Source organism: Pongo abelii, chromosome 6, assembly GCF_028885655.2.
Source record: "Pongo abelii isolate AG06213 chromosome 6, NHGRI_mPonAbe1-v2.0_pri, whole genome shotgun sequence".
Taxonomy (NCBI): Eukaryota; Metazoa; Chordata; class Mammalia; order Primates; family Hominidae; genus Pongo; species Pongo abelii.
Window position 1 is genome coordinate 72,592,371 of NC_071991.2, and position 18,621 is coordinate 72,610,991.

The 18,621-nt window shown below is 37.7% G+C and overlaps 1 protein-coding gene across 1 annotated transcript in view; it reads right to left on the bottom strand.

Annotated features, from left to right (window-relative positions):
- SCIN (scinderin) overlaps positions 1–18,621 on the bottom strand; it is a 78,345-nt gene that overhangs the window by 15,226 nt on the left and 44,498 nt on the right. Inside the window, exons 5-10 of the mRNA XM_002818193.6 lie at positions 15,425–15,517; positions 13,173–13,305; positions 12,451–12,539; positions 11,502–11,717; positions 9,098–9,219; positions 2,192–2,282 (exon numbers count right to left, since the gene is read on the bottom strand). Coding sequence (XP_002818239.1) covers positions 2,192–2,282; positions 9,098–9,219; positions 11,502–11,717; positions 12,451–12,539; positions 13,173–13,305; positions 15,425–15,517 — 744 coding nt within the window. The remainder of the gene's footprint in view (positions 1–2,191; positions 2,283–9,097; positions 9,220–11,501; positions 11,718–12,450; positions 12,540–13,172; positions 13,306–15,424; positions 15,518–18,621) is intronic.

An 18,621-nucleotide genomic window follows, 5' to 3' on the forward strand; every position in this document is an offset into this window, starting at 1 on the left:
AAGATGCTTTTCCCACCAGATGGGAGCAGATGGCTTCTCAAAAACTGGCCAAAGACAACAGGCAGGCAGAAAAGAGGCAGCAGTGTGCGCAGCTCCAGCTAGGAAGACACAGGGAATGAGAGAGAGGGAGAGAGAAAGCTCCAGCTAGCTGTAGGAAAAAGGAACAAGCAAGTACCCTCTCACAGAATGAACAAGAAAGCAGACAGACACACTGGGGCACACTAGAGGAAAACAGGGTTTCCTTGAAGTCTGTGTGTCAGTTATACAGTAAGGGAATCTAAAAAACAAAGACCCAAAAACTTTTTCATGCTAACTAATAAGGGTCCTGAAACAAGTAGCAGATACTCCACCATAAATATAAAAGGAGGAGCAGTTGAACTTAGGAGAGTACAGAAGGTTGAACCAGGCTAGAAACAGCAGTCTCTTAGACACAGTGAGGAGATCTAGAACTAGACATTGATGTTGTCTGACATTGTATAACATTTAAAGTTTTATAATAAATAAAGCAGCATATTATCTCTTCCTGCCCCTTTTTCTCTATCTTAATCTCTGTCTCTAGAGACAGATAAGATAGATAAGTTAGATAGATAGATATACTAAAAAGTTGACTCATTTATAATTACATGAAATTTTCATTTTGAATTTTGATTCAGTCATTCTCGACAAGTAATTTTTTATTTCAGAAATACCCAAGTAAAAAAATACATCTCTCCTCCCTCTCACGCTGTCCTCTCCCTTGCCCTTCCTCGTCTCTCCTCCCTCTTTTCTCATTTCTTCCTCCATGATTTCCCTCTCTTCTCTTCCCTCTCCTCCCCTCGTATCCCTTTGCTTTCCCCTTTCTCCCTATCTTTTCTCTTTGTCCCTCCCATTTCTGTTCGTCCTTTCTCCCTGTCCACCACTTCCTCCCTCACTTTTGGGTGTTGGACTTTGTTTCAGTAAAGATTCTGGTACCTAAAAGGGAAATATAAGGACCCATGCTATTTTATCAAGATTTATTTCTGTTTACTTGTGCAAAACATAACTTACGCATGTTTAGGATTTGCGAGTGTAAGAAAATGCATTTTTTTAACCTATTAATTAGAATTGTTCATCTGTGCTTGTTCTGTACTGTTGTATTTATTTCCCATTGTTGCTGTAACAAATTACTATGATTTAGTGGCTTAAAACAACACAAACTTATCATCTTACAGTTTTGGAGGTCAGAAGTCTGAAATGAGTTATGGGGCTAATTTAGTAACTGGGCTAAAATCTGGAATAACAATTTAGTCACGGGGCTAAAATCAAGCTATTGCAGGGCTATACCTTTCCAGAGGCTCTAGGAATCAATCTATTCCTTGCTTTTTCTGGCTTCTAGAGGTTGTCCATATTTCTTTGCTGGGGACTCTCTTCCACCTTCTTTTTTTTAATTTTTATTTTTTAATTGATTAATAATAATTGTAGATATTCATGGGGCACATACAATGTATAGTGATCAAATTAGGGTAACTAGCATAACATCATCTCAAATATTTATCATTTCTTTGTGTTGGGAATGTTCAATATCCTTGTTCTAGCAATTTGCAACTATATAATATGTAATTGTTCCCTCTATCCTCAAAGCTAGCGATCGCTGGTTGAGTCTTTCCCATGCTGCACCCCTCTGACTCTGTCTGGCTTTCTGTTTTACTTATAAGGACCCTGGTGATTACACTAGGCCCACCCAGTAATCCCAGATAATCTCCCTAGTTTAAGATCTGCTGATGAACAACCATAACTCCATCTCCAACCTTAATTCTCCTTTGCTTTGTAATATATCACACTCACAGGTCCTGAGGATTAGGACATGAACACCTTGGGGGCATTATTCTGCCTACCGTATCTGTTGAACAACAGCTGGAAACAGTAATACAGGTAAAACCGTTTTAATGTCAAGCAACTATCATTGGCATAGGGTGTGATTCTAATGGGAAGATTCTTTTGGAATCTTACACGTGTTGATAGTTTTTGTTTTTGTTTTTGTTTGCTACCTCCTTTCCAGAATCTGAGAGAACTAATTTGAAATGAGAGTAGGAATATTTGAATTTCAAAATGAAAAACAGTTCATATCAAGAAAATGTCAAATTTCTATCCCAACTTGGGAGGGAGCTATAGCTATCCATTGAGCTAGCAAGACTTTAACTTGTGTGAGTTTTGGGGGTAAAAATATCCCAACCTGCACAGCCTGTCCTCCGAGGGACCGATCCAACTGAACAGTCAGGAAGGCAGATGTTGTCAGCTCATCTCGTGTGGCATTTGCTCCTTGCCTAGAGGAATGAAAGTGAAACGAATTAGCTTGCCTTTAAGTTTTAAGATCGTCGCATGTAGGCATTGCAAGCAGAGACAAGTTATTATGAAAGATCAAGAAGAAGCGAACTGTTTTAACATGATATGAGCTGTTAAGCTATGTTTTTGTCAAGGTATCTAACATTTAATTGTCCTATGTGTTGTCTAGAACTGTATATGGTAGGCATTTTTATCTCCACTTTAAAGAAATTGAGCTTTTGCTCCTTACATAATTTAGCTAAGTAATCGGGTTCACCTGATTTTAAGTTGGAGCTGCCTGTTTTTTAGAAAACACCTCTACAGTGAAAAATAATCCATCTGAGATGAAAATACGAGCCGAACTTATTAGGTTGAATGTTAGGGGCATTTTGTCTTTCTTGCCTTTTTATTTTTTTTACTTTTTTTGAGACGGAGTCTCGCACTGTCACCCGGGCTGGAGTGCAATGGTGCAGTCTTGGCTCACTGCAACCTCCACCTCCCGGCTTCAAGTGATTCTCCTGCCTCAGCCTCCTGAGTAGCTGGGATTACAGGCGCCTGCCACCACACCCGGCTAATTTTTTGTATTTTTAGTAGAGATGGGGGTGTCACTATGTTCGCCAGGCTGGTCTCAAACTCCTGACCTCATGATCTGCCCACCTCGGCCTCCCAAAGTGCTAGGATTACAGGCATGAGCCACTGCGCCCAGCCAGCATTTTGTCTTTCTATGAATATTTGGTAAGCATGAACCAAATGTCTGTAACCCAGAAAAATCAAGAAAATAATAATGAGAAGTAGACAATGGAGAGGCCCCATTTTGTCATCTTAGCAATTCCATAAGGAATTATTTATTATTATTATTATTATTATTATTAGAGACAGAGTCTCACTCATCACCCAGGCTGGAGGGCAGTGGCGTGAACTTGGCTCACTGCAACCTCCACCTCCCAGGTTCAAGCAATTCTCCTGCCTCAGCCTCCTCAGTAGCTGGGATTACAGGTGCTAATTTTTGTATTTTTAGTAGAGACGGGGTTTCACCATGTTGGTCAGGCTGGTTTCAAACTCCTGACCTCAGGTGATCCACCCGCCTCGGCCTCCCAAAGTGCTAGGATTAAAGGGGTGAGGCACTGCGCCCTGCCCACCATAAGGAATTATTAATAAGGCTGTACAAGAGGCTAAACTTCCAGCACTCAGATAAGGGTCAATCAACATGTCCAGTTCATTCGTAGCCTCTCTTTCTAGGGTAGCTTGTGGCTGTTAACTCTGTGTCACCTTAACCTGTAAAGCAACTTGTGGGAGATCTGCTGTTTGATGAGCTTGTAGAGAAGACAATAAAAGAAAACAAAACAAAGCCCCAGACATGGTAAAAGCATTCATTGAGCATTATTTATTTTTAGCCAGCTATCCCATTTCTATTTGACTAGTGGTTAGCTTAGCAGCAGGAATACTAAACTTGGATTTAGACTTTGAAAGTTAACTATTAGATTGGTGCAAAAGTAATTGCTGTTCTGCTATTAAAAGTAATGGCAAAAGCCGCAATTACTTTTTTTTTTTTGGAAATGGAGTTTCGCTCTTGTTGCCCAGGCTGGAGTGCAATGGCGTGATCTAGGCTCACCACAATCTCTGCCTCCTGGGTTCAAGTGATTCTCCTGCCTCTCCCGAGCAGCTGGGATTACAGGCATACACCACTATGCCTGGCTAATTTTGTATTTTTAGTAGAGACGGGGTTTCTCCATGTTGGTCAGGCTGGTCTCAAACTCCTGACCTCAGGTGATCTGCCTGCCTCAGCCTCCCAAAGTGCTAGGATTACAGGTGTGAGCCACCGCGCCCGGCCCACCCGCAATTACTTTTGCCCCAACCCTAATATATCTTTTCTTCTAAAACTTTGACAGTAAACTGTTCCATACTCGGAACAGATTAAAATAACCTGCCACCTTGGGCAACACACACACACACACACACACACACACACACACACAAAACACACACACACATACACCCCAAAACACTGGGAACAGGGTGTATATCTTATCATAGAATTTTCCATTGGACCAGAATAGGCAAATGGTTGATGTAAAAATGTTCTACAGAGGGGTGCAAAAAAAAAAAACATGCACACAAATGTTGATAAGAAAATAAAAAATTCTTTCCCTAATAAAGGAACTACTAAAAACGTAGTGTTTTAATGTCAATAGCCTACATTTCCGAAGAGCCTATAATGTTAGGCAACACATCTGTGTGCACTGGAAGCACAAGGTGAGGAGTTACACAGAGCTGCATGACGATGGGCCACCGCAGGGTCTGTTATCATGCATTGTTTCTTTGTCACATCTCTGGTTTCCTGAGTTCTCGCTTCCAGCTGTTAAAAATGGCTGCTTTCCATTTTGCTTTTATTCTGGAGGGAAGAAATCCAACCACCAAACAGACAATATTACCTAACTTTTGTCTTCATTTTGCTCCTTTTATTTTTTTGGAGTATTTTAACTAGCAAACCTGAAAAACATCACTAAGTTCTGCCTCATGACACCCTGAACAAATACTTCTGTACTCATCTTAAACCTCTCTTCTGGATCCCAAGTACCACACTGCCATCCACACAGATTCAAGTATTCCACTCCAATCAAGAAATAACACAGTCGCTCTTTGTTTCTAATTCTGAAATTGTATACTGAACAAAAAAAGCAATCTACTTTGACATATTTTTTCTTTATAAACCTGTGGTGGTTGTTGCTCATTAAAGATGAGTGCTGTGTAAAAATGGGAGTTACTACTTCAAGAGATTCATCATTGTCATCTGTTCAATTTTAATTACCTGTTATTTCAGATAAAAGATCATTGCTGAATTTATTTTTGTCCTGTCATTTCAGAATACAAGTGATTTCATAACTGATTTAATTCTAGTTTCTCACCTTTAACTCTGACTCTTGGACTTAACCTGTTTATGTCCCTGTATTGAAATTATCACATAAACTGGAAAGTTGTTTAATTTGAAAGCCAGTCTTCAATGCAACTGCTTATTTTTTGAAAGCCTCTTCACTATCTTTATGGAAGCTTTTGAAGTTCCACAAACCATACAACACTAACAAACTTACATACTTCACATCCATGATTTCAAATGGTGAAGACTCACAAGAGGACTCTGAAGTATCTAACTTATATTCTTGATATCCCCCCAATATATACATTCTTATGATGGAAATGTTGAACATTTCAAATTGGAAAGAAGAAAACTAAATGACCATCCCCTCCAGCCCCATTCCAAAGACAGTAACTTTTACCAATGTGGTGCCTTCTCTTTCTCTTCTTTTTCCTTTTGCATTTTTTTACAGTGTGGGCCAAACCTGTCTTCTTAAGATTTTTTAATCTCAGGAAATAAAACACTACCCATTTATGCTCAGACCAGAAACCCAGGGGTCATCCTCAACTTTGTCTTCTCCTTTCCCCATTAACAGTTTTTCTGGTGCCAATGCCTTAACACCTTGCAAATTTGTTTCATTCTTTCCTTCCCTGTTGTCACTACACTAAATTCAGGCCACATCATTCAGCTGGATTACTGCAACACATTCCCAGTGGTCTTCCTGCCGCTAGCCTTCCTCCACCAATCCATTCTGTACATGTCAATCAGAATAATTTATCTAAAATAAAAACCAGGCCAGGTGCAGTGGCTCATGCCTGTAATCGCAACACTTTGGGAGGCCGAGGCAGGTGGACCACTTGAGGTCAGGAGTGCAAGACCAGCCTGGCCAACATGGTGAATTACTATCTCTACTAAAAATACAAAAAATTAGCAGGGCATGTGGTGTGTGCCTCTAATCCCAGCTACTGGGGAGGCTGAGGCAGGAGAATAGCTTGAACCCGGGAGGCGGAGGTTGCAATGAGCCAAGAGTGGCACCACTGTACTCCAGCCTGGGCAACAGAGTGAGACTCTGTCTAAAATAAAATAAAATAAAATAAAATGAAAACCAATCATGTAACACCCCATACAAACTCTTTGAGTGACCCCCAATGTCTTAAAAATAAAGTTTGTCCTCTTCAGCATGGTTTATGAGGCCATTTGCAATTTGGCTCCTTCTAATTTCCCTCGTTTTATCTTTTGCTCCCTAAATGTTCTTCAGCCATACTCTATGACGAGTAGATTGGAGCACACTATTTTTCTGCATTTCTTGGATCAACTTCTCTGTTTGCATGCCTGTCTAGCTCCCACTTCAATGTCACTTTTTCTAGGAGCCTGTCTTAGTTCATTTTCTGTTGCTTATAACAGAATACCTGAAACAGGGTAATTTATAAGGAAAAGGAACTTATTTTTACAGTTATGGAGGGTGAGAAGTCCAAAGTCAAGAGATCACATCTGGTGAGGGTTTTCTTGCTGGAGAAGACTCTGCAGACTCCTGAGGTAGTGCAGGTCATCACACAGTGAGGGAGTTGAGTATGCCAGCTCAGGCTTCTTTCTCTTCTTATAAAGCCACTGGCCCCATTCTCATGATAACCCATTCATCCATTAATGATCTCATCCATTCATGAGAGCTATCACCTCTTAAAGGCCCCGTCTCCCAATACTTCCACACTGAAAATTAAGTTTCAACATGAGTTCTAGAGGGTACAAATATTTAACCAATAGCATAGGGGTATGGTGGAGGGTCTGTATATAATGACCCAAAGATCACTCAACTTGATCTTACATAAAATCCTTTATATTGCACTAAAAACACCTGTTAATCATCTGTTTCTCATTACGTATAGGCTCCTGAAGGCACAGGTTATAGTTTTCTTTCCACCACTGTATCTCCAGAAATTAGTACAATGCTTGGCACATAAAGTGCTCAATAAACACTTCCAAATGATACAAGAAATAGTTAGTATTTAAAACTTAAATTTAGCATTTAAAATTTGTAACCTGATTTACTCTATTTTAGTATGTCCACATAGGCATTTATATGAGTGGCAAATTGTTAATTCCTCAAAACACTCTTTTGCATTACTTGCTTAGTCTTTTTTCGTTTAATATAAGTACCACAATCAATTATGTTTTTCATATTCAAAAGAGAATTAAGAGGAAGACCATGAAATAAAATGCAAAAGAAAAGTTAACTGGGAATAATTAATTTATCCCTATAAATGGCATGATTTTGTTGCACAAACACTTTTCTGAATTAAAATTTTAGAAAAGGAAATTGCAAAATAAGGACATAACTACCTGGTATAGATATACTCAGGCCTTAAAGAGACCAATAGATTAAGATTTAAAATGTTGCTTTACCAGTTACAATAGCTGTGACTTTGAGTTAAATTACTTAACCTGTCTAACCTCCCCTGCTCCACTCTTTTTGGAAAGAAATAAAAAATACAAGGAAACATCTGGCACTTTGCCAGTGCAAACATGCTGCTCACAGAATGGTTGCTATTAAGACGACATGTTAATTGCAGAGCTAAATAGCTAAATGCATTCATCTAGGACAGCATATGGATTGACTGTGGCGTCAGAGATGATCCTGGGTGCGGTGGTTCACATGGATGTGGTGGTATAGATTAGAATCTCAGGATTCCCCCCAGCTGAGATTTTGATTTATTCGGTGTGGGTGACAGCATTTGGATTTATGAGAAATTGTCCAGGTTATTCCAATATGCAATCAGTGTTCTAAACCACTGCCTGAAGCAGTGCCTGTCAATCATTAAAGTGCATATGAATTACTTGAGGTTCTTGCTAAAATGCAGGTTCTGCCTTTGTGCGTCAAACGTGGTGCCTGAGAGTCTACATATCTAAGAAGCTCCCAGGTGATATTGATGCCTCTGAGTTCCCAGACCACTCTTTTGGTGTCATCCCATCTCCTGAACTTGACTGGGCTCAAGGCACTGGGCAGTGTAGATGACCAGACTATGGGTATGCGTGTGACCCTGTCTCTGTGTGTGAGGTTCACCAAAAAGAAATGTCACCATATCAGCAGAGGACTGAATGCATCTATATTCTATACACCTATTATAGGTTGTTATCATTATGTAGGCAAAGGTAGGCATCTGCCCTGCCTTTGTACCTTACGCCCACATTTCTCTGCTTGAAGATCTTTTTTAAGAATTATTTTCTTTTTTCCAGCCGTCTTAGCAATATTCTATTTTTACCTGATTTCACTTAATAAAAAGTTAGAGAATTTCACATTATATAATTTGTTGCAGAATCCCTATCACTTGACATATCCTGGCATGGTGTATGCACATAAATTACTTGGTTGGACATTTGATCATTTCCTCCTTGAGTAGGGCATTGGTAAATTTAGACTTCAATTAACTCAAATCATCATGCAAAACCATGTAAGATGAAAACACAGTTGCATATTTTTTCCATTATTGTTGTGAATTTAATGGAAACAAGAATAAGAATTGCATCAAGTTGAGGTATCAGTGGAATCACAAATTGTATCTCCTACAGGTTTTGCCATATTGCAACTTTGCAGCTCCAATTAGGATGGACCTCTGTGAATTTTAACCATAAGAAGCCATGGTACCTGACACTTGCTGTTGCAGTGTTAACCTGCATACAAGATGAGATATTCAACTACATATCCACTAGGAGAACATCACTGGTTTAGGATATCAAAACTTTTTTCCTAGACTAGATAGCATGATCTTTATGTGACTCCTGCTGCCTGTGGATGGCAGCTGCAAAACATAGTCAAAATCATGCAAAAAGAAAATACTATATGCATGCTATACAAATCTCACTGGGGTGATTATAGGATTATTCTACCCCATAATGCATAGAATTTAATACTTTGGAGCAAAATCTGGCTCCTGTGGAACCTGAGATCTTTGCATGATATAAACTCACCACGTGTAAATAATCTGTCCTCTGGGATAGGTATAGAGTATGATGTAGCAGTCACCACCATAGAATTCACCATATGAGTTTTGGTCGACTTGGATCCTACCATTGTTTTCTACACGCCAAATCTGGAAAGAATGGAATATATACAACAAATTACAATTTTCTTGATCTAATAATATTTCTCATACACTTTAAATAATTTTTGGTTTAAATCTATTATTAAACAACTTTTAAATTATTTTTTAACTAGTTTACAAATCAAGCAAAGGAAAGAAATTGTTATCAATTTGCCAATTTATTGACATTTTAACTACTTTTATGTGTCTTTTGCTTCCTCTACAGTGTTAAGCTCAGTTCCGAGCCTGTTGATTATTAAATACCTATTGTTTCATCTACTAGTGGAAATAACATGACACTCCAGTGGAATAAAAAACTGCAAGATTCAGCTCAGAAATATATATCACTTTATAGTATTTTTTTTCTTCAATTATGAAATAACATATATATATATATATTTTTTTTCCCTGTGCTTTAAGATAGAGACTATTATTTTCCCAGGCAAGACTTGATAGACTGTGACCAAATACTAAAAATGCTACAACACACTGTCCCTCCACGATTTATGTTGAAATCCTAACTTCTAGTGTGATGGTATTAGGAGGTGGGACCTTTGGGAGGTAATTAGGTCATGAGGCTGGAGCCTTCATAAATGAAATTAGTGCCCTTATAATCAGAAAGCTCTCTAGCTCCTTTTCCACCATGTGAGGATGTAGCAAAAAGTCTATGAACCTCGAAGTGGATCCTCCACCAAACACTGAACCCATCAAAACCTTGAGCTTAGACTCCCCAGCCTCCAGAATGGTGAGAAATAAATGTTTCTGCTTAAACCCCCAATCTATGGTATTTTTGTTATAGTAGCCTGAACAGACTAAGACCATGCCAATATGACTCTGTTTTTAAAAGGTGCCATCCAGGAATAAGACTGAAATGTGATGATGGGATAAAAGCAGGCAGAACTACTTTCATTCTACCTCCTCGTCTTCAGTACAGATTAAAGACCCTCCAAGTTGGAGAGATGAGAATTGTAGATGAAACAGGAGAGTAACAAATGAAGGAGAGGCTGCCAGGCACTGTGTGTGTACATGCAAGCACACACACACACACACACATGCACACTTGCCTAAGTTCTTGGTTGGGAAGGGCAGACTCTTTGCTTTGAAATCTGAAGATAAGCAAGTGGAAAGGAACAGTGCAGTGCTTCTAGAGAGAGGCCACCCCATACTATCCTAGTGAGCAGAAGCCTTAGATCCTAGAGAGAGTACAAGATCCTAGAGAGAGCCCCCAGATTTCAGCAGCCGTAGGATGGCACAGGAGAAGGCTGCAGCCAGGACACAGCTGGTGCTGGGGACCAAGTTTGCCAGGAGGGCTGAGCTCCATCATGAATGTCTGAGCAGGAGACAGATGCAGACCCAGAAGTCGATACCCCTCTGACAACAGCCATGAGGGATATTTGTGACCTTCTCCCTTGGCACTTCCCACTCTCCAACACCCATGCCGCTTAGATTCACGCTTCATGTCTTTGAAAAGAGGAAAAATTATTTCACTAATTTCTTGACCGTATACTTTGGTCCAAGAATTGTGGTAAGCCCTAGGAATATAGAGATGAAATATTTCATTCCTGTCCTCAAGGAATTGATGAGAGGTCTAGGAGAAATCTGGCAGTAAATGAACAATTCTGTGGTAGGTATATGATAAATTCTGTGAAAAATATTGCTAGAGGTTGAGCACAGAGAAAGGCCACTTCAGCGCTGAGGGAAGCCTTCTCAGAAAAGGTATGGCTTGTGATTTAACTGAGTTGCCAAGGAGGCGTAGGAACATTAGCTAGATGGCAGAGGGGAAGTCAGTCCTCAAGGCAGTGGAAGGGTGAAGCCAAGAGGACGGAAAGGGTCAAGGGTCCAGCTGAAGATGGAGCTTCTCAGGAAGGCTGTGGAGAGCCTTTAAACATGTATAAATATATTTAGATATACATTTATAAGTATATATGTATATATACACACAGATATATATGTATATATACACATTTATATATATGTGTGTGTGTGTGTGTGTGTGTGTATACACACATTTCTCACTCTGTCACCCAGGCTGGAGTGCAGTGGTGTGATCTTGGCTCACTGCAGCCTCCACCTCCCAGGCTCAAGCGATTCTCGTGCCTCAGCCTACCAAGTAGCTAGGACTACGGGCGAGCTCCACCATGCCTGGCTAATTTTTGTATTTTTAGTAGAGGTGGGGTTTCACCATGTTGGCCAGGCTGATCTCGAACTCCCGTCCTCAAGTGATCTCCCCCGCCCTCCCCCAACATACACTGGCATTAATGGGCTTGACAAAAACAAAAACAGGTAAATACCTCCACTTTGCCAGAACCATCATCCACCATATAGTGCTGGGCTGCCATCTGCGGAGAACTGTGTAATTTTGAGGCATCAAAGGGAATTTGTTTTATTTGAGCCACTTTCTCTGTGACATAAACTTTCCCGAAGCCATCACTCTGATCTTTATCTCTCCAGTCCTTAAAGAACTGTTTGAAGATTGGCGTTTCACCTCCTTCTGGAAGAACTTGAATCTGAAATTTAAAATAATAATAATAATAAACAGGAAAGTAAGAAATTAAGGGAAAATATGAATCTGGCAGTGGAGACAGAACTAAGGAAATGGAAAATTATCCTGGTTTAGCTATCAAGCTCATATAATCCAAAATTGCTTTTTCTCACAACTAAAGTAATTGCCGCTGAATTTGAATATTTGAGAGAAGAATCCAGTTCTTTAATATGTTACCCCTGCAGTAAAATAAGTTTGTCTTTCTACATAAGGTTCACAAGAGCTCTGTGACCTGGAAGAAATTATCTCATTGTGTTCCTTGTGCAGGGACATAACAATGAGGAGAGTAGATGAGGCTGAGAGATTCAGAAAGGAAAGGAGTAATTAGCCAGGGTCTAAATTGATTTTGATGAAGACAAATATCATCTGGGTTTCAGGCCAAGTCTGCACAACTTGCTCTAAGGAATAATAACTCATAAGTGCCCTTAGCTAAATCTACTGTGGTTTACTATCTTGAATTAAAGGCTGTGGAGGAAGTGAATGGGCAGCTCTATGGAAAGTCTGATGTGCAGTTTCTAAAAAATTCTAACCCCCACACAGATAAAGAAGAGGGACATCAGATTGTAGCAGACAGGCAGGTGGAGAATCACTTCACATACAGACGTTACTTTGACCCAAACTTTTTCATGAGTTTCGTGGAGATGTCATGAGCTCCCATGTTTTCTATTTTTTTCTAGCCAGTTCACTTTCACACATACTTGGGTATTCTTGGAATAATTCATTTGCTGTAGAAATTCTTCAGCTGTCTTCATTGCAGCCTTCCTCTCTTGGGGATTAGCATCTTTACCTAAAATACAAGATAAATTAAAGAGAAAGAACTTCAGAGAAGGAAGACATTCTATGATTAAGAAATACTTGTGTACCATAATAAACATAATTATAACTGAAGTTAAATACAGCAGTGAAAGAATAGCAAAGTTGGCCGGGTGTGGTGGCTTACACCTGTAATCCCAGCACTTTGGGAGGCCAAGGCGGGTGGATCACGAGGTCAGGAGATCGAGACCATCCTGGCTAACATGGTGAAAGCCCGTCTCCACAAAAAATACAAAAAAATTAGCCGGGCGTGGTGGCGGGCTGCACTCCAGGCTGGGCGACAGAAAAAATAAAAATAAAAAATAAAAAGAATAGCAAAAATTTCCTGGTATAGTAAGTATATTTAACAATACAGGAAAAAACGTTATTTGTAAAACAATTCTTTTTATATTGCCCAAATGCTTTTTTTTTTTTTTTTTAACTCCATAATCCTTGGTATATGATGTTGGTAGGAGGAAAATGGCTGCATTTTATGTGAGACATTTATAGATCAGGGCTTAATTAAAAGGTGGGCTTTTTTTAAAAAATCAAAAAATATATTTTATTTACCCTTATAGAGGAAATATCTATAAATCTGAAATACAGCATCGTCAATGGAATTTTTTACCTTTCCATACAAAAATTTGTTTTGCAGCCCCGTGGTCCAAAATAAAGCATTCTTCAGACAGCAGCATTGCCATTGAGAAGGGGTTTTCTTCTGCCACCACAGTCACTCTCATGGAGCCACTCGCATCTGAAACCTAATATAAAAACCATGACCTCCATGTTTTCATTTGGGGATGGTAAGGATGTTCTATAATTAGATTATGGTAATGGTTGTGCAACTCAGTAAATGTCATGAAATAAAAAGCATTGAATTGTACACTTTAAATGCAAGAATTTTATGTTGTATAAATTATATCTCAATAAAACTCTTTCAAAGGAAATGAAAAGAATCCGCAAGACTAATTATACTGCAATTTTTTTTGAAAGTCCTTTGGGGTAAAGGAACTACAAATAAAAAGTTAAGTTTTGACACTGTGCCTAAAACATCAGAAAAGAATAGTGATAATAATAATGGCTGAGGTCTATTCAGATGCTCTTATGTACTAAACATCATGTAATTAACTTTACCTCATTATTTCTTGTACATTTTGGAGCAATCTTTTCAAGTAGGTAATGATCTTAAAATCATTACATACACACAAGAAGATGAAGTTAAACATTCACTCAGTCAACATTTACTATCTACCAGTCACTTTGTTAAGGAGGGTATTGATATAGTTTATGCATAAAGATTTTTTCAACATAGGTCCTGCAATTTAAGTAAACTTTGTATAAATTATCAAAGTAAATTTCTTCTGTCACATTTAGAAATGACTACAGACTATTATAACACATTTTTAAGTGGTCTTACAAAATTGAAAATGATATTCACGTGCAGGTTAGGATTTACTGGTTTTCAATGGCCAGCTTGTATGCTACAGTTTAGTTACCTATTATACAGATTCCAGGGCCCTCCCTAGATCAGTGGAGTTTTGCAGGACGAGGGTGGAGTCTGAATTCTGTAGTTTTAGAAAATGCCCCAGGTGATTTTGCTTGCCAGCCTTGTTAAGAAACCCGAATTATTTTTCAAAGGAACTTTATACTTTATATCCATGTAATACAGCATAGCTCCACTAGAGGAAGCTATGACTCAGGATGAATATTTTCCCATCTAAAAATACTTCTTTAGTTCATAATGCTGTCCAAGAGGGAGAACAGTTTTGGTTGATGATGTGAAAAAAAAGATATCTGTCAGGCTGTTGAAAATGAGTTTTAGAAATAGTAATTTTTAAAAGCAGTCACAAAATATTTAGGTAACACTTTCTGTATGACTCATATTAAAATTACCAGTATTTAGCAGAAATGGTAACCATGTTTCCTTTTGCATCTAGGAAGAAAAAAAATCCACTTATTCATTATGAAAAGAAAGTTACGCTAAACAAGTTATTAGTTTGGTCTTCACGTAAAATTACAGAGTTTCGGAGCCAAAAATCCCTTAAAGAGCAGCAAATATAGTTTCTTTCTGTTACAGATGAGGAAAGTACTAAATTCTGCATGGAGATTTATGATCTGCTCCAAATCACACGCTTAGAAAGTTGCAAGGGGAGGGAACACTGGAAGAATACCACTGTAGCGATCTCCTTAACTGGAGTGTCTTGCAGTTTTTGTTACCCTCAACAGAAAAAACAAACAAACAAACAAAAAATAAAAAAAACTATAGATTTGGAAGGAACCTACTTTCTTTTTTGTGTGTGGATAAGAATACTTAGACCCAGAGTGGTTACGTCCTGTGCAAAGTCATGCTGCTAATCATGTGCTATAGAGCTGATATGGAAGTAGGTATGTTAATGCCTGGAACAGAACTGTTTTTACCCTGTTTCCCTCCAGCTGTTTCATTTGGTAGCTCAGCCCTCCTGTAACAAAGAACTCCTTCATTATGGCTAAAGACAATGTTTTAAATAGGGCAAAGACTTTACATTCTTATCAAGAATTTATAAGAAAAAGCTGATAAAATATTTTTACTCCATAAAGGAAACATTGTATTGAGTACTATATATCAAAAGATTGTTGCAAACTAGTACAGCAACAATATATAATTTTATGTAAATCACAGCAATAAGTTCACATATTTGTTGTTTTCATAAAAATAACAAAAAGTATTAAAACTTAATTAAAAAAACATATAAGAGCAAAGAACTGATTCTATCTACACATTGCTCTTGGAGAGCAATGAGGAGAGTTCTCAACTGCAGCAAAGGGAATCCCTCCCTATACAGGCCTCTCTAGCTACATCCAGTACTGTAGAAACAATAAATTTGGTTACAGTGAACTCACCATGTATAGTTTAGCCATTTTCCTGTTACTTATGTCTGCTATAATGTCATCATCATTGCCTCCATCTGGAAGCTCTGGCTTTTCCCCTAAGACCTGGAAAAAAGTGAACAGTGGATGCAAAGATAAAGATCTCCCATTGAAGGATGCAGTTAGAAAAATACACTTATAAAGACATGGATTATAAAATATTTGCAATTAAAATGACCAGGCTCAAACACTTCTCATCAATGCATACAAGGTAGTCCTTTTCACATAGGTCAAATCAATCAATTGCATTAAGTAAACAAGCACTGAGGTTTCTTGTTTGCAACCTCAAACAATGAATTTCAAGAAAGGAAAATCCCTAATTTGAGAGCCTAGGTGTCCGTATTACTGAAAGCTAGAAGGAATTAATTAAAATTTGAGCTCTATGTTCAGCTCTGCGCAGAATTTCTTCTATGACCTCTGCTTCTAGAAATAATCTCTCAGTTTTATGAGTTTATTATAATAAAGATTTGAATCAAAATTACTATTTGGAGGTAAAATACTATTATAATTATTGACATATAGGATAAAGTGCAAGCTCTTGATCACCCAAATCATGCTTCGTTTTCTGCTGTATCCTTGGCACTTGGAACAGTTCTTGGGACATAGTATATGCTCAGTAAGTATTTGTCAAAATAATGAATAAATGAATTTATCTATTCTGTGCATATGTGATGCAATCCAAAAGTCCAAAAAAGTGTTTGGTAGAAAATACATTTGAATCTGCTTTGAATTTCTTTATATTAAAGTAAAAAATATGTCTATGAGTACCTTAATTAATTTATTAATTAACACAAACAGCATAGAATGTCAAGGACAGGAATCAAATATAAACTTATTTTAAATAATTTAATTTTTATAATAGAGATATAAATTCAAGTTTAGAAAATGCAAAGATGTTCATTTAGATACAACAAATATTTAACACACAATAAGTTCCTTACATAATGTGTTTTTCCTTACAATATATTGCATAAAAATGTGTACTGCAAAATACCAGAAAACAATAAAAATGTACTTTAATCCTTGCATGAGTATAAGTACACTCTCAAATTTAGAGATGCATCAGAGAACTTATGTCCTCTGGGAACATACCTATCTTTTTATTTGTACTGTGATCAATAAAATGTTTTAGATACTGTACATGCTAAATGATAGTAATACAGTTTTTCTTTTTTTGCTAAAAATAGAATCAAGCAACAAACAAACAAACAAACAAAAAACTAAAACACTTGTGACCAAAAGCTTTTTCAAAAAAACACTTTTGGTAGAAGTATGTATAGCTTGTAAGAGCCATCAAAGATCTCCTCACATATACTTTTCTAATTCTACTCCAACTAAGACCGTAGTTTGGAATAAACAGTTTGTGTTAAGGGCATATCTAATACTAGGAAACCTCCCAGCGGGCGGACCCAGTCTGGGATTTGAGGCACACTCTAACTTTTAATTTTCAGACCACAATTCCCATATTAGCCAGGCATCTTAATTAGCTTCTCAAAGGACTGCAGCGTAGTTGGGAATTGAACTCAAGGGATTTAGCAAAAACAGGCTTAACTCCAGAGGCAGAGAGATGCCATATATTGTCAGGTATCATCTCTAAGGATCACTTTAAAATTGAGTTCAACTAAGCATTTATCAAATATTTGAGGTCACTGGGGTATGTAAATGAGTCTCTAACCACGTTGTCCCACACTTAAGGACTTTACATCTGGCGTAGAAAGAGCAAAATAACTAAATATGTTCACTTTATCAACTAGGCCATACATTTTGATCTTTGACATAAACTGTAAACACAGCTTGGAAGATCATGCCTGAATGTAAAATATTTTCATTTTGGGTTGCCCACGCGATTGGCATTTAGCTCATGTAATCCTTTGTTGTATGTGAAATAACATATATTTTGACAATTTAATGGGGTACAAACACAGAGAAGCCTCATTTGACGGTGTTACCTAAAAATTTCATCAATTGTTCTAGCCAAGATGTATCTTGCAAGTTTGGAGCTCCTCTTTCAATTACTTTCTGTAAGTTTCTGTTTAAAAGTATTGCCATCATCTAAATACTCCAAACTGAACTTATTTTCTACAAAACTAGCCACTCTCAATTCTCCATTTGTGTCAATGTATCTCTATTCTCTCCTCTTTATATGGACTTAATATTATGTGGTCAGTTTTAAATACTTCCTCTCCTCCAATTTGGATCTCCTACCCACTTAGTCATTATTATTTTTAATAATGGTTAGTCACTGATTCCTGTCTATTCCTGGACACTGGCTGCAAGGCCCCTTATTTCACATTACTCCTATGTTGTAGGAATATGACTCTAGAGCAAGGAAATCCTGTCATTTGCAACAACATGGATGAACCTATTGTACATTATGCGAAGTGAAATAAGCCAGACACAGAAAGATAAACAATGCATGATCTCATTAATATGTGGAATCCAAAATATCCAATTCATAGAAATACAGTGGTAGAATGGTGATTGCCAGGGGCTGAAAAATAGAGGAAATGGAGAAATGTTGGTGAAAGAATTCAAACTTTCAGGTATAAGATAAGTAAGTTCTGGAGACAAAGTATAGTATGATGGTTATAGTTATTAATAATGTAGTTTATACTTGAAATTTGCTAAGAGAGAAGATATTCAAATATTTTCATCACACACACACAATGTGAGGTGACAGATGTTAATTATCTTGATTGTGGTAATCATTTCACAACTTATACATCTATCAAAATATCACATTTTGTATATGACAAAGTTTGTACATATATATCTATCAAAATGTGATATTTTGATAGATATATATGTACAAACTTTGTCAATTATCCCTTTATAAAGCTGGAAAACATTTAAAATTTCTTTTTAAATTTTTAAAAAATAAAAAATAAAAAAGATTTATATTTTACATCTGCTGCAGTGGTTCCTGAACTTCAATGTACTCAAGCAACACCTGTGTAACTTTGCAAATACAGATTCTCAGCTGCCAGCCATTGAGTCAATAAACAGGTCTATGGTGAGGCCCAGGAATCTGCAATCTAGATTATTCTGAATTGGGTGCTCCCACTGACCCAAAACTTCTGTCTGAATCCCAAGTCCCCTTCAGATGCTGAATGTCATCTACTCTGCCTTATTTCTCAGCATTCCCCCTCCTCTAATCAGGCTGACATACT